The 24153-nt window shown below is 40.0% G+C and overlaps 1 protein-coding gene across 1 annotated transcript in view; it reads right to left on the reverse strand.

Moving 5' to 3' along the window:
• Positions 1–1930: 1930 nt before the first annotated feature.
• Positions 1931–24153, reverse strand: part of khdrbs3 (KH domain containing, RNA binding, signal transduction associated 3) — a 136880-nt gene continuing 114657 nt past the window's right edge. Inside the window, exons 8-9 of the mRNA XM_006795266.2 lie at positions 8197–8249; positions 1931–3118 (exon numbers count right to left, since the gene is read on the reverse strand). Of these exons, the coding sequence (XP_006795329.1) occupies positions 3027–3118; positions 8197–8249 (145 nt within the window). The 3' untranslated portion in view covers positions 1931–3026. The remainder of the gene's footprint in view (positions 3119–8196; positions 8250–24153) is intronic.

Genomic DNA, 24153 nt, shown 5'->3' on the forward strand with positions numbered 1-24153 from the left:
CTTTCTCCTGATTGGTTGCTCCTCGCTTAGAGGTTAAGGCAGCAGATGAGTGGGAATTATTCTTTTAACCAGATTTGGTGCCAAAGATGACTCTATCTGAGATATCTGCCTTCACTGATCATCATACGTAGCAAAAAGGTTAAAAGCAGTTTGAAGCCTTAGCCTTATGCTTATAGGATGTGACCCAACCTAATCATTTGAATGTGTTTATACATCGTTTTAAAAATAAATTGGATTATATTTTATTTTTCTGTTTTTTTAAGAATCTGTCTTGAATTTTGTTTAAAATAGTTTTGAGCATCAGCTGATTGATTGGATCAATAATATTAAAGCCTGAATTTCATGCAAACTCTTTTCTTTTTGGTAACACGTCGAGATTTTAAATAAATAACAAAAAAATTAGCTTTGCCCTGTTTGAGATAGAGTGTGTTATTATGTTGTATCATTTTAAACATAAATCACACAACATGTCTGCACACTACTTGAAAGTCTTTGAAGTGTAACTGAAAATCATCATGCCTTTAAGTACTTTATATTTGTGATGTAGACCTGTAAATTAAGTTTACATGCTAAAACCCATAAACCTTATATAACTATGTACACTGCACTGTATAAACGCATGATTTCACATCTATACTACTGTTACATTGTTGCCTGTTCTCTTTCCCCACCACCAGATCCAACTTTGAACATAGTACGACAAGTTTAGATGAACAAGCATGCGCATGATGCAGCAAACAACATACCTTCAGCACCATTGGAATAAATGGATGGACGCCCCTGTGCAGCCAGTACTTCGACCTAGAAGGAAATATATAAACCAGTGTGACTATTCAAGTTTACGTCATAAACACAGGTAACAACAAATAACATGAAAAGAAATGCCAAGACACATAATATTTTATGGTTCAATTATTGTAACAGAGGACATATTTTTATCAAAGTCTTATGATAAAGTTATTTCACTACACAGTTAGTTGAAATATTCCTGCTATTTATCATACTTTTTTACAGTTTTTTTTTCTTTTTTTGGTTACATACATCTAATTATTCCCAACTTTGCAGCTGGATTACGCACTCAACAGAGACAGTAAAACATATTACACTGAAGTTTAGAGGGTTTATGAGCAGCTACATTAGGGGAGAGGTTAAACTGGGTCAGTTTGTTTACCTTGTGGAACGGAGGTCTTTTTAAACAGCTACTGCCATCCCTCTCTCTGCGGAGGTCAGCTGGGGGTCATTTAGAGTCTCTTTAATGGACGGGGCAGAGGCAGGCACTTTATATGACTGGGAAAGGGGTCACATGACCAGAGGAGAACAGAAAGAGCAAAACAAGAAGAGAGAGGGAAAGAGAGAGAACCCCCCCTCCCCCACCAACACCCTCCACCTCACCCCCTTAACCACACACCTGACCCCTGTGGGAGGTCAAGGAGTCTTTCTTTCTTTTTCAGTTTGACGTGGTCCTATGAGCCATTTCTGTAAGGGTAAACACCCAGAAAGTTAATGTGTGTTTACTGATGATGCTTGATGCGATCAGCGCTTGCTTCCCAGCGAATTATGTGAGCAAACAGAGCGGATAGATTTTCAGGAGCGCCGATGCCGTTATCGCTAAATCCCCTAAATCTCAGTCGGAGATATTTCCTACGAAAAGCAGCGCACGGAGTTCGAATACAAATAGGAAACTGTTGTTATCCGATCACCAAGGTCATCTGCTAGGTCACAAACAGCTGTATCCACTATTAGTATGTATTTTTTGGGAAGTTCATCTTGCCTATGCCGATATTTGACTTTACGGTGAAAATCACTGCGGCTTACTACATTAAAAGGCTTGTGTGTGGTTGTAAATATTGCAAGCGTGTTTTGTTTTTTTTTTTAGTTTAAATTATAACGCTTTTTAATGAGTTCATAATTATTCTCTTTGACACAAGTGTTTTCTTTCAAAATGTTTATTTAGCATCAACAAAGAGGAAAATATTAAAGGGCTTACATAAGCTTAAAATCAATATAGTGAACAAATCTAGATGGAAATGACTGCCAATTCACCAGCATGTGACCGAGCATCTTAAAACTCATTGTTATGCCTACACAGTCAGAGAAGTATATTGTTAAAAAGTAAAAAAAAATGACACCAAAATGACTTACTTAGATTGTCTAAAAAAATAAAATAAAAAATAATTCCACAAACATTAAAAAGCTCCTGGACTGTTTTGCAGCTCTGGTTGTGCAGTGTACATAGAGTATGCGCAGCTATTTATAGATGTACTTAAGTGGATGTTTGGGGGGCATAATCAATGAACACAACTACACAGGCTTTTCAGAATAAAACAGCTGACAATATCCACAGTTACACACCATGCTTTTATAAGCCCTTTAACACTAAATAACTATTATTTTACAAAAAAAGAGGAGGAAACAGCAATACAATATGTATACAGGATGTTTTTTTGTCTTTTTTTCAGTTTGTAAATCATTTACAAGGGACACAATTTCACCGATTACCCCTCAGAGAAAATATCTACAGAACTGCACTTTCCTAGAACTAAGCTACTACATTTTTAAGAGATCAACCACGCAGTTGAAGGTCTAAAGAATAGAGGGTGATAAATTAAGTTGCACTGGCAGCTGTGTAGAAACATTGTATCGAACACCTTACAGTGGCTCGCTAATCATTACCAAGTTAAATAGCTTGATACAATGTCATTCTTCACAATCACATAGCTGAGAGAGAAACTTAATGTACTATGAAGCTTTTTTCTTAATCTTATTGTCCAGTCGATTTCTCCTAGGGGGAAAGGATAGATTACCTAAATTGCTTCACACTTTTTATCCAGTGGGAGTATCTTTTTAGAATCAGGGGGATTCCACGTTTTTGTCTCATTCAGTGTCTCGCTATGGTCACCGTTTGGTTTGGATTATTTTTTTGCGGTTTATGTTTTCAATTCTAAAAAGGTGGGAGCGTCCATAAAAAATCCATTACTTGGGGTTGTAACAGCCATGAGGACTCAGGTGCGGGTTGTATAAACAGTTCAATATCTTGAGTATGGCTGATCTCTGTACACTCCCTTGGTTGTTCGTGCTGACGGAGCCTTGCCGCGATTGTTTGCCCACTCTTCCTGACCTGATTAAGAAGAAAAGGAAAGAAACAGGTGGAGTGATTACAGAGGCGTCGCACTTAAATCAATTTCAAGCTCTATGCAAATACTGTAAATATGCTCCCTTCCATGAAATTATTACAGCACAAAGTTAGCCGTGCTCTGGGTGTCTGGTATTGATGCTGCTGGTGAAAACCAAAAGCACTTTCATGCTGCGAGCACAAACAGCGACTCGCACCAAGAAGCTTGACTTTCACCTGGAAGTATTCATCACAGATAATTGAATGAGAGGATCAAATAGCTACTTGAAAAGAGCCCGTTTAGTGGCTCCTAGCAAAAAAGGTCACAATTACCATTAGCTCAAATCAGCCCAGTTCACCCGCTGGTACTGTCAATGTGAAAGTGCCAGTATCGATGGCACCCTTTGTCTGATCTTCAGCCAGCACTGAGACTTCCCTAGAGCTGAGGCTCACAAAGGGATTTTTTTTCCTTCTGTGTAAAGGCTCACTGTTGGCAGCACATAGCCAATACCCCTTAATTAAACCTGTCACCTCTCCACTGACAGTCACTTTGAAGAAACACACCAAGGTAACCTTGTGTTTTGAGAACATGGATGCACATCAACTCTGTTTATCTGTTTCCTTTGAACTGTCGTCCTCTTTTCAGTGTGCCGCAGCACTCCCCCCCTTGTTTTTCAGCTTCATACGATGCTAGGAAACACTCTAATGAGCAGGAGGTGCTTAGTTCTTCCACTTGTGTGGTCAGAAAAGTTGGGAAAGTTTTAAAAACTTTGACTTATTGCCAAAAACGAAAAGCTATGAGTTTACGATGCATTTGCTGTGCCTAATTAAGAAGTCACAAACTCCCAGCAAAGTCTTATTCTGCTTTAAAACACAAAAATATGCAACATGAGGTGAATCTCTACAACACATATAAATTATACATTTCAGTAATTAAAAAGTTGATCATGTCTTTGCAGTCAGTCACTAAAAAAACTGTTCGACTAGCCTTGGTAAAGTGCACAGTGAATACTCTTTTAGAAGCTTTCACGAGAAGCTAAATTAAAGCAGACACACCTTCGTATTAACACAGTGTTTCCATCTTTTCACCCAGACTGTGAGGAATTTACAGACTGACATTAAACCCAGGACAACCAGACTTGTGTATTTACAGGTACACACAAAGGCCGCACATACATAATCAAAGAAGGATGGACCTTCACAGTACAGTAGCATGCATTAGCCCTGTTATCACTGAAGTGTACTTTGCAGGAGACGTGACCTTGGCCCATTTCTCACTATATCTTGTCAGAAGCTGACACAGGATTGCTGAACATTATCTGAGATTTGTCTGAACTTTGCTGCGGTCGGAGTTATTGGCGGCTCTTTCCAGACGCGATAAACTGCCTGTAAAGCCGAGAGCAACATTTTCAAGTTGTGCTGAGGTGACTGCAGAGACAGATGTTACTGTGGCACAAACATCACACATACTTAAGTTAATTAGAAATGTTGGTGAAACTTCAGTGACTGGGCAGATGGAAGTGCAGGGATCAAAGATAAATACTGTATGATCCCATCGAGGTCATGGAAGAATCTTTGTATAACGAATTTTAGCCCGCTAAGAAGCTGCTGGATCCACCCAAATCCCTTTTCCATAAGCCACATTTTTTTTTATCCAGAATTTTTAAATGAATATATTTATTCCCCAATGCCTAAAGTATTGTGTTATTTTTGATTTTCCTGCATTTGTTTGCATCTCTACTTTATGCCAGCACACAACACAATCTAAACAAGCCATGTTGACTTTCTCAAAGACATTTCTTCCATGAAACACAATTTAATATGTAACAGGCTTTCATTTAATCTGCTTTCTTCATAATGCCAGCACAGTAGCAAGTAATCTGCCAGTGCAGCATCTGTCATTTCGCTCTTTTCAGAGCTGTAAAACATGTGTGTATAAACACAATCCGTTCCCAGGTCAGCTCCCTTCTTTGCACTGCAGTTAAAGTTACTGTTGTTGAACATTTAAGTACTCCAAATCCAGTGTTATCTCCTAAGCTAACAACTCGCCTGGCACTGTATGAAGTACAAACAGAAACCAAACACAGTTGCACAGTAACCCTGCTAACAGTAGCTGGTGTTTTATAGGTGTAGTTAAAGGTGGTGCGGACAGGTACAGTTTTTTAGTTTTCTCATTAGTTTTGTTTGCCTCAGATTGGGAACCTCACCGAGGTGTGTCCCGCCTCTTGCCCTCTGGTAGATGACTCTGATAAGGACAAGCGGAAGAGGACGGCTGGATAGTTTTGCAAGTTCACAAAATCTTTTCAGTTTTCCACAATATTCTATTCTTTGGCTGCAGTTAATGAAAAAATATTTTACCACCTAGTTTTAGCTTTAAGCAGTTTTAGGTAGCTATAATAACCTTGGTGACATATGATTCATATAGCCATATACGCTCAAATGTGTTTGAGTGAGAGTGATAGAAGGTCCTGTTCACTGGAGCAGATTTGTAGAAAACAATGAATTTAGTAAAAAGTGAGTCTTTGTAATGCTTGTTGTTAAGTATCTCCCAATAACTGGGACTCTGTAATGCTATTATGAACTATTTTAACTGAAGACTTTCTGATTCTTATAGGTACAACATTTTTAAACTACAATCTAATGTTAAAAATGTATAATAATTGTATCAATACCTGTTTTGTCTTTGCTGTATTTTCTATTGTTACAAAGTCTTTTGTCCTCTTTTCTCAATCTAAAAAAACCAAAACAGATTTTTGAACTCACTGATAATGTTACCTGCATAAATAATGCTTTTCCAAAATGTTATGAATATTTATTAATGCACTGTTACATATTAATTGATGCTTCTTAACATATGGTGCTAGCTAGTGTTTTATTATGACTTTAATTTGCATATATATATATATATATGTGTGTGTGTGTGTGTGTGTGTGTGTGTGTGTGTGTGTATATAAGAATCAGAAAGTCTTCAGTTGTGTGTGTGTGTGTGTGTGTTTGCGCGTGCAGAGCCGCATATGCTAAAGAGCATGCGGCTCTTTAGTCCTTATAGTGCGGCTCCGCGTGGTTTGGGAAAATAAATTATTTTTTTAAAGTAACTAGCTGAAGTGTAATTTATTTATGTTAGTTATTTTTTAACTTGTATTTCTCAATTGGAAGATTATTGTGATATTGAAATATAAAAATAAAATTATATTCTATTATTTTTTCATCGCTCAAAATAAGCGTCACACTCGCAGTGTACCCGCCGAAACGCTGTGCATTTATCGAGACTTTCAACCCCAGATAGGCCAATTATGGACCTTCGGATCCACATTATGTCAGCAGCTATTGTCCTCCGTGAACTATGTTAAAACAAACACCGCTCACGCCTCACAGATGACAGCTTACAGTCCTGAGTAAAGCCCTGATTTGCAGACGCTGTGCGCAGAGGTTCGGGACCATAAGTCTTATTGTAAACATATCACGACAGACCCGACGATGTTTCCATGAACACGCTTTTCAGCCTCTCTTTATTGACCACTTTTCACACACAGTTGCTGTACGCATGCAGCTGGCTGTAGCTTTTCAGCTCACAGCCCGACACACACCAATACAACAGCACAGATAGCCCAGACGTTAAGGCGGCGAGGCGTGATTGCGGGTGCCGCTCAGGTGCATCCGCCTCCCCTGCAGCGGCGCTGCAGACCACACCCCACCACACACATTAACCAGGAGAATTTTGCAAATATCTATTTTTCATCTTTTAGCAGCATAGTGCTTTTTTTCAATTATTTTTTTAAAAGTCAGGTCAAGGCTCCAACAGCCCAAAGGCGATATAAGGGTGGCGGCTCACAACAGTTTTTGTTTGCTGGATCATTTTAGTTCAGCTGGGTGTTTTTCCTTTTGTTATATTTCTTTAAGAGTTCAAAATGTGTTAATTACATAAATAAAATGTAATTTTCTCATTAGCACTTCAAGGATTTCATAAGCAACACACCTTAGTTGTTCACACAAAGCATAAAGGTAAAAAACAATATATACAGTGTTATCTTCATTTTAGATATCAAAAAGTGTTTGCGGCTCCCAGTGTTTTTGTTTGCGTGGAAACCGGGTCCAAGTGGCTCTTTGGGTTGAAAGGTTGCTGACCCCTGCACTAGGATGATGTCGGAGTAAATGTGCAGTCATATTCGTTGTGTTCCCACTAGTGCTGTCAGCGTTAATCTCGTTAAAATGACACTAATGCCATAACGCGGCAAATCTCCGTTAATGAGTTACCGCGTATCGCCCCGTGCGTGGAGCTGGATGGCGTTAACGAGCTAACTGTGCTAACGCACTAGTTCCCACCAATTGAGCATTGCGTGGCACATCCGACATACTGTTTTACTTTTGTCCATGACACGCTTACCATCAGGGTCATGCTTCACATGAAAACCAAGATAGTTCCAAACGCCAGGTCTGAATGAGGGTGGGGGAGGTTCAATTTCAGGTAGCATTGAGGCAGTTGCCATGTTGCAACGAGCTTAGCTTCTGTCTTGCTAGCTTGCGCTGCGCTCAGTGGATCTGCACTCGACAGTGCAGCCTAGGCGGAGTAGTCGAACGCAGATCCACTGAGCGCTCAACACAGACAGCATCGTCAGAAGAAAAGTTGATAAAATAAATAAAGAATTTTGTATTGTTCGATACATATGCGTACCGAACCGAAAGCACTGTATCGAACGGTTCAATATCAATACGAGTATTGTTGCACCCCTAATATATATATTAGGGGTGCACAAAATTTATACAAATTATTTATACACAAAATTTGTGTAATATTTCCTGTAAGAGAAGAACATAACATTAAAAATTACATTTAGTGCTGTTTGGTCCTTTGTCATTGCCTAATTCTCTAAATGAAGTCTGGAAGGTCTGATTTATTAGAATTCAATACGCTTTACAATTCAAACTTTTCTCATCTTTAGGGCACAGGATTTTCGGGGTGGTGTGGCAACTTAGCTGAAGCCAGCAGGACAGAATCAGGTAAAGAAAATTGACATTGTTCTGACAAATGAAACAAAAAATATTATGAAGAGAGTGAAAATACAAAAAAGAGGTCTGTAACTCACCGTATGAATCATATGATTCCCCACTGTGTCCGTATTCGTAGTAGTCATCTGAGCTGTAAAAACACAGAAAACAAAGGTGAACGTCAGTATGAGGAAAACAATACAATTATCAGCACAGAAAGAGAGCAGCTTATTTTTCCCGCAAGTGTAGGACATCAAAGTCACGTTCATCGGAGTGCAATCATGTCTAATTCAAGCAGCGAGAGTAAAGGTTTTTGTTTTCTTTACATACGTGTACTCGGTTGGAAATGAAAGTAAAAAACAAAAACAAAGAGCAGACAAGAGGCAGCTTTCAATCACTCAAAAGTTGGACCACATTTGCGGTTCTGCAAAGCAATTTTCTCCACAAGCTTCCAGTTTCATATCACTGCATATGGAGATCTATGAGAGGTGGCAACTTTAATGAAAAATAAAAAGATGGGGAGGCAAGTTGCATGGCGGTTTATTTCTTGTTTACTTATTTATTTATTTATTTGCGGCTGCCAGTGAGATGCTGACAGAACAATCCTGCGTCAGTATCATTCAGTAACAGCGCTATCATTCAAGAGAGGCAATTCATCATAAGGCTGCCACTGAGCCGACACCAGCCATCACAGCTGGGTCCTCTCCGCCTGCCTGTCACTCAGTCTGTCAGCGACAGCAGCACCTCTCTGCTCTCCAGATTAGAGAGCTGAAAGCACCAGCCAAAGCACCAATACACCACATCAACACTGTCTGACTGGTGAGGGCAAAGAGGTGACAGTAATGACACACCAGAGTGGAAGTAACAAATTCTCATTTTACTCTTGTTACTGTACTGGGGAAGCTTTTTGTGGCATTAACTAAAAAAAGCCACGGTCCAGGAGGTTGAATCAGTCCAGTCCAATATCAAATTACACCAAAGTTGGCAGAATTCAAGAATGTCGGGTTCCTGAAATTTAGTCTACTTTCACTGCGCTATATCTACTTAACAAAAGCATAAAGTTAAATATTAACTCAATAAATCTTTGAATAACAATGAAGACACAACCCTTTGTGTTGCTCTAATTAATAAGTTGTTCTTTCCTAAAATAACATAAAGCCATGTACGAGAAATTCAAACTAAATGATTTTTGTGATTACATAAAGCATCTTTCATGGATTCCAGTTTGTAGAAAATTCAATTCAATTCAATTCAATTTTATTTATATAGCGCCAAATCACAACAAATGTCGCCTCAAGGCGCTTCATAGATACAGAGAAAAGCCCAACAATCATATGACCCCCTATGAGCAAGCACTTTGGCGACAGTGGGAAGGAAAAACTCCCTTTTAACAGGAAGAAACCTCCGGCAGAACCAGGCTCAGGGAGGGGCGGCCATCTGCTGCGACCGGTTGGGGTGAGAGAAGGAAGACAGGATAAAAGACATGCTGTGGAAGAGAGACAGAGATTAATAACAGATATGATTCAATACAGAGAGGTCTATTAACACATAGTGAGTGAGAAAGGTGACTGGAAAGGAAAAACTCAATGCATCATGGGAATCCCCCGGCAGCCTACGTCTATTGCAGCATAACTAAGGGAGGATTCAGGGTCACCTGGTCCAGCCCTAACTATATGCTTTAGCAAAAAGGAAAGTTTTAAGCCTAATCTTAAAAGTAGAGATAGTGTCTGTCTCCCGAATCCAAACTGGAAGCTGGTTCCACAGAAGAGGGGCCTGAAAACTGAAGGCTCTGCCTCCCATTCTACTTTTAAATACTCTAGGAACAACAAGTAGGCCTGCAGAGCGGGAGCGAAGTGCTCTAATAGGGTGATATGGTACTACAAGGTCATTAAGATAGGATGGGGCCTGATTATTTAAGACCTTGTATGTGAGGAGCAGGATTTTGAATTCAATTCTGGATTTAACAGGAAGCCAATGAAGGGAAGTCAAAACAGGAGAAATATGCTCTCTCTTTCTAGTCCCTGTCAGTACTCTTGCTGCAGCATTTTGGATTAACTGAAGGCTTTTCAGTGAGTTTTTTGGACATCCTGATAATAATGAATTGCAGTAGTCCAGCCTGGAAGTAATAAATGCATGAACTAGTTTTTCAGCGTCACTCTGAGACAGGATATTTCTAATTTTAGAGATGTTGCGCAAATGGAAGAACGCAGTCTTACATATTTGTTTAATATGTGCGTTGAAGGACATGTCCTGGTCAAAAATGACTCCAAGGTTCCTCACAGTGTTACTGGAGGCCAAGGTAATGCCATCCAGAGTAAGAATCTGGTTAGATACCATATTTCTAAGCTTTTCAGCGCCGAGTACAATGACCTCAGTTTTATCTGAGTTAAGAAGCAGAAAGTTAGTGGCCATCCAAGTCTTTATGTCTTTAAGACATTCCTGCAGTTTAACTAATTGGTGTGTGTTATCTGGCTTCATGGACAGATAGAGCTGGGTGTCATCTGCATAGCAGTGAAAATGTATGCTATGTCTTCTAATGATGCTGCCTAGGGGAAGCATGTATAATGTAAACAGAATTGGTCCTAGCACTGAACCCTGTGGAACTCCATAATTAACCTCAGTGTGTGAAGAGGACTCTCCATTTACATGCACAAATTGGAGTCTATTAGATTATTATGACACAAACCACTGCAGTGCAGTACCTGTAATACCTACAGCATGTTCTAATCGCTCTAATAGGATATTATGGTCAACAGTATCAAATGCTGCACTAAGGTCAAGAAGGACAAGCACAGAGATGAGTCCACTGTCAGAGGCCATAAGAAGATCATTTGTAACCTTCACTAAAGCTGTTTCTGTGCTGTGATGAACTCTGAAACCTGACTGAAACTCTTCAAATAAACCATTCCTCTGCAGATGATCTGTTAGCTGTTTGACAACTACTCTTTCAAGGATTTTTGATATGAAAGGAAGGTTGGAGATTGGCCTATAATTAGCTAAGACTGCTGGGTCTAGAGATGGCTTTTTGAGTAAAGGTTTAAGTACAGCCACCTTGAAGGCCTGTGGTACATAGCCGATTATTAGAGATAGGTTGATCATATATAAGATCGAAGAATTAATCAATGGCAGGACTTCTTTGAGCAGTTTTGTAGGAATGGGGTCTAAAAGACACGTTGATGGTTTGGAGGAAGTAATTATTGAAGTTAACTCAGAAAGATCGATTGGAGAAAAAGAGTCTAACTTAACATCAATGGTACTAAGAGTAGCTGTAGATAATATTACATCTGTGGGATGATTATTGGTAATTTTTTCTCTAATGATAAAAATTTTATTTGTGAAGAAGTTCATGAAGTCATCACTAGTTAACGTTAAAGGGATGGTTGGCTCAAAAGAGCTCTGACTTTTTGTCAGCCTGGCTACAGTGCTGAAGAGAAACCTGGGGTTGTTCTTATTTTCTTCAATCAGTGATGAGTAGTAAGCTGTTCTGGCTTTGCGGAGGGCTTTCTTATAAAGCAACAAACTATTTCTCCAGGCTAAATGATGATCCTCTAAATTTGTGACACGCCATTTCCTCTCCAGATTACGAGTCATCTGCTTTAGGGTACGTGTTTGAGAATTATACCACGGGGTCAGGTACTTCTGATTAGAGACCTTAGTTTTCGCTGGAGCTACAGTATCCAGAGTCGTACGTAGTGAGGAGGTGAAATTATTAACAAGATAATCGACCTCTGTTGGGGTAGCGTTCAGATAGCTGCTCTGCTCTGTGTTGGTACAGGGCATTGACGATGATAACAGTGGCTGGATTATATTCTTAAACTTAGTTACAGCGCTTTCAGAAAGACATCTGCTTTGATAAAGTCCACTCTCCACTGCTGCGTAATCACTTATTGTAAATGTAAATGTTATCAAGAAATGATCAGACAGGAGAGGGTTTTCAGGAAACACTGTTAAATGTTCAGTTTCTATGCCATATGTTAAAACAAGATCTAGAGGGTGATTAAAGTGGTGGGTGGGTTCTTTTACATTTTGAGAGAAACCAATTGAGTCTAACAACAGATTAAATGCCATGTTGAGGCTGTCATTTTTAGCATCAACATGGATGTTAAAATCACCCACAATAATTATTTTATCTGAGCTCAGAACTAAATCAGATATAAAGTCTGAGAAATCAGACAGAAACTCTGTGTAAGGCCCAGGTGGACGATAGATGATAACAAGTAAGACTGGTTTCTGAGTTTCACAGCTGGGGTGGACAATGTTAAGCATCAGGCTTTCAAATGAATTAAAAGTCTGCCTTGGTCTTTCATTAATTAATAGACTGGTGTGAAAAATTGCTGCCACACCGCCCCCTCGACCTGTGCTTCGAGATTTCTGGTAGTTAGAATGACTCGGGGGTGTTGATTCATTTAAACTAACATAATCATCCTGCTGCAACCAGGTTTCTGTAAGGCAGAGTAAATCAATTTGTTGATCAATTATTAAGTCATGTACTAACAGAGACTTGGAGGAGAGAGACCTAATATTTAATAATCCACATTTCACTGTTTTACTCTTTGGTTCAGATGTGGATACTGTATTGTTCTTTCTTTGTAAATGTTTAAGTTGTTTGTTGCTGGTTTTTAGTTTGTTTTTTGTCTTTTTGGAAGCAGACACAGTCTCTATGGAGATGGGTTTTTGGGGGGGTAGCAGGAGGAGAGAAGCTGCAGAGAGGCGTGTAAGACTGCAACTCTGCTTCCTGGTCCCAACTCTGGATAGTCATATTTTGAGGGGTTTAATAAATTTGTCGATATTTCTAGAAATGAGAGCTGCTCCATCCAAAGTGGGATGGATGCCATCTCTCCTAACAAGACCAGGTTTCCTCCAGAAGGTTTGCCAATTATCTATGAAGCCCACATCGTTTCTGGGACACCACTCAGACAGCCAGCAATTTAAGGAGAACATGCGGCTAAACATGTCACTCCTGGTCTGATTGGGGAGGGGACCAGAGAAAACTACAGAGTCCGACATTGTTTTGGCAAAGTTGCACACCGATTCAATATTGATTTTAGTGACCTCCGATTGGCGTAACCGGGTGTCATTACTGCCGACGTGAATTATGATTTTACTGAATTTACGTTTACCCTTAGCCAGCAGTTTTAAATTTCCTTCAATGTCGCCTGCTCTGGCCCCTGGAAGACAATTGACTATGGTTGCCGGTGTCTCTAGCTTCACATGTCTGAGAACAGAATCACCAATTACCAGAGTTTGACCCCCAGCGGGTGTGTCACCGAGTGGGGAAAAACGGTTAGACAAATGAACGGGTTGGTGGTGTACCTGGGGCTTCTGTTTAGGACTACGCTTCCTCCTCACCGTTACCCAGCCGTCTTTCCCCAGCTGCTTGGGATCTGCCGGGGAACAGCTAGCGGGGCCTACGCTATCTTCGGCTGCACCAGCTACAGGGGCCTGGCTAGCTAAGGGTGAGAGAAGGGTGCAAAGCCGAGTCTCCAGTTCAGTAATCCTAGCCTCCAGAGCTGCAAATATGCTACATTTGTTACAGATATCATTACTGCTAAAGGAGGCCGAGGAGTAACTAAACATCTGACACAATGAGCAGGAAAGTGCAGAAGGGACAGGTGAAGTAGCCATGGTGCTAACGGGTCGGCTACGAGCTAAGCTAGCGAAACAGTACAGAGACAGTGAGTGAATACTATAAATTAGGTAGTGAGTACACAGAAAGTGTGCTTCGGATGAAGCACGTGAAGATTATACTGTGAAAAAAAGAATGTATTTAAAAGTTGTTAATTAAACTGCTAAGCAAATAAGCTACTCAGAAACACCACTGTGTTTGAGCAGGAACAGGAAGCGATACTATACCACAGAGCGAGCGAACACCAAGTGACAGCGCCACCGACAGCAGCTGTCAGCTATTAGTTGTATTAAAAAAAAATGAAACTTTATCTCCATGCACTTTAGAGAGGGATTAAGTTAATGCGCTGCTGGATGCTAAATCTTTGCTAAATGTTGTCATTTAAATGATGCTAGCAAGTTATACAGTTAACATGAAACTGCATGTACTAGCAGCACACTTGGACTGTATGCAAAAGCCACAGTGATGTCACCCAGGATGACCAGGTCCTTAACAGACCACCTTCAGCACATCATTTAAGGGGTCATTTTAACACGTTTAGCATTTAAAAATTATAGAACTGTTCAAATTAACCCCACAGTCCCTTATTTTGCAGCTTTTCCTACAATGGGTTTATACATGAGAGTGAACTTGTTTTGGATTTTAAAAAATAATAATATAAGCACTGACACTTAAAAGCAATCAAATCAAAGTAAAAAAAATAACTTTAGTCGTTTTTTTTCACTAAAAATAAAATATCTGGTTTGGAAAATTAATCAATTCAATTCAATTTAATCCAACTTTATTTATATAGTGTCAAATCACAACAACAGTCACCTCAAGGTACTTTAAGGTAACATTGATCTGAATAAGTGAAGGGTGAAATCTGGAGTAGGGCAGCAGAATCAGATGGGTTTCAACTGATGAGGTGAAGAGCTGCAGACTGGTCTATGTACGTAACTAATAACTGTATGGCCTATCTAAAAATGTAGCCTATGACTGGTTATGAGTGATTTGTTTTTTATACTTTTTTATTTTAGTATAATGATGACACATTATCCAAAATTCATTTTTTACTTTTCCATTACATCCTAACATAAGATGACTACATTTTTTTTTATCCTTTGTGGACTCCTACATCTATACAACTTTCTGTCACAGAGGGAGATGAGGGCAGCCATGTGCTGGATTAGTTAACCAACTAGAATTTATAGTGCCTCCTAGCAAAGGAGTGTTGCAGCAATGCCCAGTCAACTAGTAACAGTAGTAAAATATCCAATATGATTGGCCTTTTAAATGTTTTCTGCAGCAATTTTTCTCAGATCAACAAAATGACTGTCCTGCATGAGGATGCAGAAAAGCATCATTTTAAGAGCACTGAAGTGAGTCAACGAGACATGAGACAGCTCCCTAAAGAGAGTTGTGCCTTAAGTAAGGCTTAGCATAAATTTTAAACACTTCATTATTCAGCAATAAACAATGCTAAGCCAGCAGAGGCAAACAAGGCAGTTCCCCAGCACCAATGTTGTCTTCCTCTGAGAAGCGAGGCCAGCCGCCAGGGTTTGCAGCTAGCCCTCGTGGCTGAGGCGCCACCGCACATCCGCCATGGATGTCAGGTCACGGGAATATCTACCAAGAGGGAGAAGATGCGGAGAATGCATTTTTTTTTTGGCTTGTCATGCTGTGTATCCTGAGACAAGGCTTGACAGGCAACCCAGTAATTAGATTTTACTCTATGCTAAAATGTGTTCCAGAGAGGCTGCTATCAAAATATACATCATTTTATGACTTAGAGAAAATCAATTTGTCACAATTCCCTGGTGCTTGCAGACTTATTGTTTAGGATGTAAAATATTGGGTTATTTTGCGCCTTCATGTATAGCCAGGTCACATTAAGCAATAAATTTTTTTTACAAAAAGCAAGATGCCACATAACACAACTAAAACTAAACAAAATTATGTGACCTAAGATATATATATATATATATATACACACCCTTTTCCATTTAACTCTTCAAGTCTCTTTGTAGCTAATAGTGGAAGCACCTATAAAAGGACCTGCTTCGCTGGAAGCTGCCAGTGCAGAGCTGCTCTGTGCACAAAGGAGAGCAGTACAACAGGAGCTGTTAGGCGCCTCTAATTTCTGAGGTGACATTTTGTCGATATTGCTACACAACTTCTCTCCTTAGTTACTGTCTCTCCTCAGTTATATTGGCCAGAGTCCTAAAATGCATCGTGAAGGTCAAAGATAAAAAAAAAAACAATTCTCCTTTATGAAGCCAAACACTCCTCTGATGCCCTGCAGTGCATAAAACATTTTTCATTAAACTGGACCGATTACACTCATTTCTAAGCCCATGTTTAAAAAATTGTACTCTATCAGAGAGTCTTGGTTTGAATCATTAAACTAAATAGCCCTCATTGGGCCTTTTTGCCACTCAGTTCATCCACCTATCTAAAACAAGCAATTTAAGCACTCTCTTGTCCACCTCTGCCACCGGACCTGCAGCCTCACTCCATCCATCATCGACACTGCTCCGCCTCAGTATTCAGCCCTCCGGCTCTGCTCCTCAGGCCTGAAACCCATCTGATTTAGCTGCTCTTCTCCACATTTCTCTCTTTATTTGCTTAGATGAGTCCTCGACACTGGACTCTCTGCTGAGGTCAGCTATGGTTGCCCTGCTGCTCTGCACAGCCAGTTCTCCACATGTCCAGCCACACGCTCCTGCCCACTCTTTGTCCATAAACATTTGTTTGCTTTATATGCTTTTGTCCTGTAACTAAGGTTTGGTGATATATCCTCAAAATTATTGCAATATCTCATAAAAATGTGTGATAACAGAAAAGAAAATACTGAACATTTATTGATGTCTGGAATTTATAATTGTAGGTAAATGAGTGGCGTTCTCTATCCCGTTTTTCTGCAGTCAGTAGTATTCAATAGAGTGTGACTCTATTAAAACAACTATAACAAACTTAAATTTAAAACTCATCAGGAGCATGCATAATGGTGTCACATGAAAAAAGTGAAAGATATTTTCTACCTAGGATGTTGTGTCTTAGGTTAAGTTTTTTTTTACCAGCTGCTTTAAGCTCTTCTTTTCCACAATGTAACCGAATCAAGAATTATTATCCACCTTTCAATCCATCATATGGAGTACAGTTAGCGACTGGAGCTTATGATTTTTATAATCGATTTATGGATTAAAATCGATTCTGGATTGGATAACGTAAAATCGATTCATTAAAATCCTGAATCGATTTTTTAATATAAATTTATTTTGCCCGAATTGCCAGAATCTCTGGTGAAATCTCACAAAATTTCAACAACCACCAAACAGCTAATGAGAGCAGGAACACGGATTCTGCACAAAGACTTAAACACACAGCGCAACCCGCGGATCAGAATCAGTTAGATGTCGCCTTTCTCACAGTCGAGGCTGAAAGCCGACAGCTCGCTGATTCTGATCTGTCGGCGGGTCCGAGCTTTGTGTTTATGCGCTGATTCTAAAGCTGTTAGTTTGATGTCTCTCCAAACAATATTGATCGAACCAGCAGCAAAAGAAGATCCAAACTATGCTTCACATAAACATCGTCATGAATTCCCTCTGACGTTTACTGTTTTGCTTTGATCACGATGCACAGCTCTCTCTCTCTCTCCCTCTCTCTCTGTACTTCAAGAACAGTTTCCCGTCTAAAAATCTGTTTTCTTCATTATTCGCTTGCTTGTTATGCACAAGTCTACCGCTGTTTACAGGGCTGTCGGCCGCCGTTTTTTTTTTTTTTTCGTTTTATATACTTCCGAAAAGAAAACCTAATTTCTGCCGTTCAATACTGAACAAATTTAAACTTTTTAAAATTATGCAAAATACAAAACGCTTAGCCATGTCTCTAATAAAACTGCTGTAACTTCAGAGGTAATGTTCATGTGTTGATTAATGGTTTTCTTTCGTTTTTGATGTACTGCAGAATATTTTTATAAAATCCCAGGCCAGGAAAATCACCTTCATGTTTTTCTGTGTTTTATCTTCAGCTACTTTGACACAAAGGCATCTGCTGTGATGCTCACAACTTTGATAAAGTCTGGAAAGTGTCAGCTTCCTTTTTATAGATACAAAAATATATAAATGTACTGATCTGAATTATAATATTTCTGACTGTCAAAATTTCCCAGATTCAAATCGAATTGAATTGAATTGAATTAAATCGAATCGTGGATCGAATCGATTTGGGACCTTGTGAATCGGAATTGAATCGATTCTAGAAATCAGTGACGATACCCAGCCCTACTTATGATGCTCTTTTTTTTTTTTTTTTTTTTTACCTATGTTTGCCTCAAGTGCTGAAACGGGCTTGTTGTTTCTACCTTTAGTTTTCTTGCATATTTTCTACTTTACTGTATTGGAGGCTGTTAAAGTTGCTCCTTTTTAGGTACATTTACATACTGCAAATTTAACAGCTATATGACATTTTTAATTGTTCTGTCACATAAAAATTTGTACTGGTATTACTGCAGATGATATGATATGGCAGAGCCCTAACTGCTATCGACTCCTTCACCACCTGTATGCACTTGCCTGTTAAATGCAGTTCACCCCAAAATGCAGCGAATACTAAACAAAGTTATAGATTATACAGACTCCTTTTTATTCTATTGTATTGATTTATGTATCTTTCACAACTTTCACAGAATACGATTTAGTTCAATGTACTTTATACACTGATATATCTACACAGTATAAATTCACCATCGCTGACGCATCAGACGCACACAGCTGGAGGCATTAACACCAGCATGAGATGAAGTACCTGGGGTGGATCTCAGTCGAGATATCACCCTGTCATAGGTGTAAAAGCGCTTTGACTTTCTTAATAGGACAGCTTTTGATTTGACATTCATTAGCAGAAGGCGTCTGCTGCTTTGTGTGTCCCCAAACTTCACTGCCCTGAAAAGCAGGAAAGAAAGAGCCCATCTGTCTGAAGCACAAGCATGAACCCTGAGAGGCAAAAACAACACCTATTAGATAAGTGTGTCTCTTTGTGTCTCATTGATCAGGCATCTGAATCTAGGCCTGCATTTCAACTGGTAAAGACCCTTCCTCTCCTCTTCACATCTGTCATCTCTGTAAATGCTTCATCTTAAGCACTGATGTTGCTGTTCCTGGGCACTACGAAACAGATGGCAGTGTTAAATCTGAATGATGTAGTACACGTCCCTTGTGGACTTTGTTTTCTTCCATCGCCATTAGTCTTCCAGTCCGCTGTGATAAATTTGAGGAAATCTAGTAGGACATTACAAGGGGCTGTACAGATAATACGCAGCGGTCTGATGTGGAGAGAGGTTGCCTTTCTACCGTTAGCCTAGTTCCTGCATATTGCACACTTTAACTGATCATGACTGGGACTCCTAAAGCAAAAAGTGCTTCCTTGCTCCCCGTGTAATCATGCTTTTCATTCATTCTTGGCACAAGGCTGAAAAGTAAAATGCTGATGAAAAATGTCCCACGCTGAATGCGCTGATTATACCGGCTGAGTGATTTTCACAGACAACACGACAATGAAAATAAGACGGGCAGAAAGAAAGTGGAACAACCTTTTTTCCCCCACCATTTTGTATGAAATGAGGCTCACATAATTTCAAATGAAAACCTTCGTTATGGATACACTGGTGATTGCTCAGCGTGGTGACTGATTGCAAAGCTATCTCCACTGCTGACCCCCTGCTGCAGAGTCACAAAGAGGGACGAAATGGCCTACGGCAAAGATTTGACTTTCCAACTAAGTCTTATTTCGAGCTTGCCTCTTTTTTGGAAACTACAAGAAATCCTCCTCCAAGGGAAACACTGCTCCAGTCAAGTCAGGCACTGTATTCTTTAAAATTCAACATGTTTTGAATGTTGCATTCTGAGCATCTGGACTCTGTGAAAGACTTTGTCTTATTTATGGAGCATTAAATTTACAACATGTGAGTTTTGGTCCTGAGACACAGAGTACTGTAAATCCCACCCTCCTTTCCCTCAGAAGGTGTAATTCCCACACCAGGACCTGTCACTTATCTTGACAAGCTGCCTACCTTGAAAAAAGCATTAGGTACCCAGCATCTGTGACGCCACCACAGGCGTTTCAGAAGCAGACAGCTAAGGCAGCCAATCTCTACTAAGAATAAAAAAAAAGAAAACACAAGTTTTCCTGTTTTACTAACTGTCTGCCTGAGGCCTCTGACACAACACGCAGACATCAAAGCGATAGCAATGACGAAGGCTGAATGATCAAACACATTGAGTCACTCCATGCAGTTAAAGACACTGTAAAGACTGTAGGCGAGACCAAGTGGCTGCTGACATGCATATCATTCGGGGCCTTTGCGAATGCATGAGTTGCTAAGCTTGAGTTGTCAGCTTGTGGTTCTCCCGTGTTACAGGAAAAGTACAGGAAAGAAATTGCACTAAAATGGTAAAACCACTGAATAATGAGGTTAAATAACGAGACACCTGCCAAATTCTCTCTCCGGTGGGGTGGGACTAATGCCTGATTCAAACACAGAACAGAAACTCTGGGCATCAGTTGCCATAGATGCTCAATTATGGCCCAGTGACAGCAGATGGTCCGGAGCTGTGTTAGCGCCCTTTAGCTGGAAATGTACGACCTTTAAAAATACTTTTCCTCCTAGCAGTTTTAGTTATGCTATCAGCGCGGCTCTAGGAAAGGCAACAACGGTCTCTGCATTAGTCGATCAGACCACCTCTCTGTTCTACGCTGAAGTAACTCAACAATAAACAGCAGATTACTCTTATTTTCTGTTGTCTGTGAAGGTTCTCAGTCTTCCAGGTCATCGTAGTCTATGGAGCTCAGAAAGAAAAGCGTCTGGACTTCTTTAAGTTTCCCTGAAGACGTTTCACCTCTCAACCAAGAAGCTTCTTCAGTTCTAACAGCAATTGGTGGAGAGTCCCAGATTTTAAACCCTATGAGAGAGTCCCCAAGAGGGTCATGGACGCCCTAATGATCCTCTATCATTAGGTGTGAAAAACGGGTGTGGGTCACAATCAGCCAAGGTTTCGGGTGAACCCACTGTGAAACCTAACCCCACCGTGTCATGCGATTTACTGAGGTCAAATATTTTCTGTTCAGGCATTCATGGTTCACAATAACTATGGAAGATTTGTGAAATTCTGGGTTGATAAAAATGCTAAAAACGTGGTCAGTACCAATATTTTTTGTTGTTCATTCGTTCTTACTTTTGCCAGGAAAAAAGGAAATTCCCAATTTAATAAATACCTCATCTTTTTTAAAATCCTTTAGCTTCTTTAAACCATTTAAATGAGCACAAACTCACATTTCACATTTAGGAAACGTGATCCCAGACAAAAGGGCAACAAAACTGATGTTACACAACAGATAAACGAAATGCTGCTTTGTGCACCCCTGATATCTGTTTTTTTTTAGCCATTTTTGCCACTGGATTATATGCACAATAGAAAAAGAGTAACAATAATTACAAAAGTATACTTTTGTTACCCACCCCAATCCCTTCCTATGTGTTATATGCATTGTTAGTGGGATAAGACAGTTTATGGACTACGGATGAAAGTAATGCCCAATTCAACCTGCATTCCTTCTAAAAGCCAGAAAAAGATAAGCTGTAGAAAAAAGGTTTTAGTTTGCTTAATCAATGCAGTCACTAAACACTTTTCTGATGAGTCCCAATTAGTATTATTGGAAGGGCGCTAAAGCAGGGTACACTTTATGAGGTAATTAACAAGTTGCTACCGTGTGACCATGCAGTCCCTTGTTTTTCACTTTCAAATTTGCACAGCACTGACGAGAAAATGCTCAGCTCAAGTCTTTAATCAAATCTTGGACATTGTGGGGGGTAGGGGAGGGTCGCCATCCACTGTGCGTGTTGGTGATGCAGATTGTTTTGGGGTTGTTTTTTTAAGTAGTACTGTGAAACTTAGAAAAATGAGCCACTTTCCTGTGTTCCAGTTCCCGTCTCTTGTCTAAGGCTTACTGTTGCTCCTCTGGGATGCGTCTGCCCTTTAAAGCATTGTCACAGATCTATCCTTGTGCCCACCGGCTTCCCGATCCACCTTACAATGTAGCATACTAAAGCAAGGTGCAAGGGAAGGTGCGAGGTGTCAGCAGGAGAAAGTCTCCGAGGTGCCGCATGTGAAATAATACTTTGATCACACCCGAGCTGCATGAAATCACCTCACCATGACCTCTCCAAGTGTCCAGCCAGCGCTGTGCCACAGCTGTCATCCTCCTCATTTCCCTACAGAGACGTGCTCTCCTCCTCTCCACTAATAAAATTAAAGACCCTCTCCTCACAAGTACTCCCCCCCTTCAGCCTCCTTGACCGTGCGGCTTGATTGGTAGCAGAGTGCTGCAATTTTCAATGACTCTCCAGAGATAAAGCTGCCTCTCCAAAAAATGATGATAGCTCAGTGCTTTGTGTTGTATAAACACGGTAAGAGGAGGCTGTGATCTGGGAGCTTGCAGACCGACTACCACGGCTGTCATGCTGAGGTAGCGTTTTGTGAGGTTCCCCCAGGCGTCAGCTCGCTTCTGAAAGTTGTAAATGTCGTAAAATGTCTTCAGGGCATCTAAAAACAGCTTTTTAGCTCAACTCTTATGTCTTAAGGTTGCGAGCGCCTTATTTGCCTTTCAAATTTAATTATGTCTAAATTACTCAGTTCTGACTGTTCTGTATGACACAGAGTGTACAGTACAGTTACACAGGTTGTCTTGTTTCATTTGTCAGTGGCTACATTTTTTTTCCTTTGTAGACAGTAATGTGTGGTAGAACACTTTTATGCAAGTTAAACACGGCACAGAATGTTAAGATCTCTATCACTGCGGGGCGATGTCACACAGAGATGTAAAACAAGTGTCAGCATTCTGCATTTAAGCATAATGTTAAAGCCGCTGTGTGCAGATTTTTTTTATTTAAACAATCCAAAGCAGAAACATATAGTTGATGAGCCCTGTAACAATAACCACAGCAAACTAAAAAATTAAACCCATTAAAAACTTTGTCATTTTTCAAGTATTAATGCCAAAGATTTCACAGTTCCTCCCACTCTGTTAAGACCTGTAGCTGTTTTTCTTTGTTACTTTTAGAGGACATATAAAAATATTCCTGAATAAATATACATACCTGAATATTTTTAAGGAAATCCCTGTTATCATCTTGGATTCAGGTAAAGTGGTTTTTTAACCACTTTTGAGTTTTGTAACTTTAAAGCCTTCATAAAACACCTCCGGACACTTTTATAAGAAGATATTTTGAAACTCTCTTAATTTACTAATCGGATAAAAACTGCTTAGTTACAGCTTTAACAAACTTTTTACCTTGGAAGCTAAACTTATACTACCATCTATGCTGTTGTGAAATTCAAATCGGGATTTTTTTTAAATGTAATTCCTCAAATATTAGCCAACCGTTTCCCGATCAAAACACTCAGAAATAAAGATTACAATCCACAAGACATTCCTGCCTTACTTTTTTCCACTTCAGTGGAACTTTAGACAAACTTGCAAATATAAATGCATGGTTTAATATCAGTTACAAATATATATATTAAAATAAAACACCTTTTAGCATCACTAAATCAACTAATTCTTCTTTTTGAAGTTCAGTTTGATGATAATGTTCAAAAGTTTCCAGTTTGTGCATATCCGTGAAAAAGCATTAGCTAATCAAACATTGAACTGAGTGGTAGTTTGTGGTGGTAATGCACTGAGAAATGTGGCAATGGATCAGGCAAAGTAGAAAACTGCTAGCAAGAAAACAGGAATGTGAATGGATGGATGTATTAGAAGAGTCTGAAATTATATGGTGGGCGCCTATAGGGCACTTTGAAGAATGTGGATTATTACATAGCCGCAGGGTTCCAACTAGCAATTTTCAAGTAAACATTTAACCGTCACACCGATCGTCACGAAATGCTTTGAGAGGCTGATTATGACCCACATCAAAGCCACCATCAGTGTCACTTCAAACCCACACCAGTACGCCTACCGGAAGAATTGATCCACAGAAGATGCCATCTCTTCTGTGGTTCACACCACCCTCACCCACCTGGAGCAGAAGAATTCCTATGTCCGTTTGCTCTTCGTGGACTTCTCATCTGCTTTCAATACAATTATCCCGCAGACACTTGTTGACAAATGACTGACCCTGGGACTGAGCTCCTCTCTTTGTAACTGGGTCCTGGACTTCCTGACCAACAGACCGCAGTCTGTGAGGATCCACAACGTCTCCTCATCTTCCGTGGTCCTCAGCACTGGCTCCCCTCAGGGCTGTGTGCTAAGTCCCCTCCTGTTCACGCTGCTTACATATGACTGCTCACCCAACCATCCAGGCTGTCATATTGTAAAGTTTGCGGACGACACAGCTGTGGTTGGTTGCATCACAAACAATGATGAGACCGGCTACAGGAAGAAGGTG

This window comes from Neolamprologus brichardi, chromosome 22, assembly GCF_056152115.1.
Source record: "Neolamprologus brichardi isolate AB-2024 chromosome 22, ASM5615211v1, whole genome shotgun sequence".
NCBI classification, from domain to species: Eukaryota; Metazoa; Chordata; class Actinopteri; order Cichliformes; family Cichlidae; genus Neolamprologus; species Neolamprologus brichardi.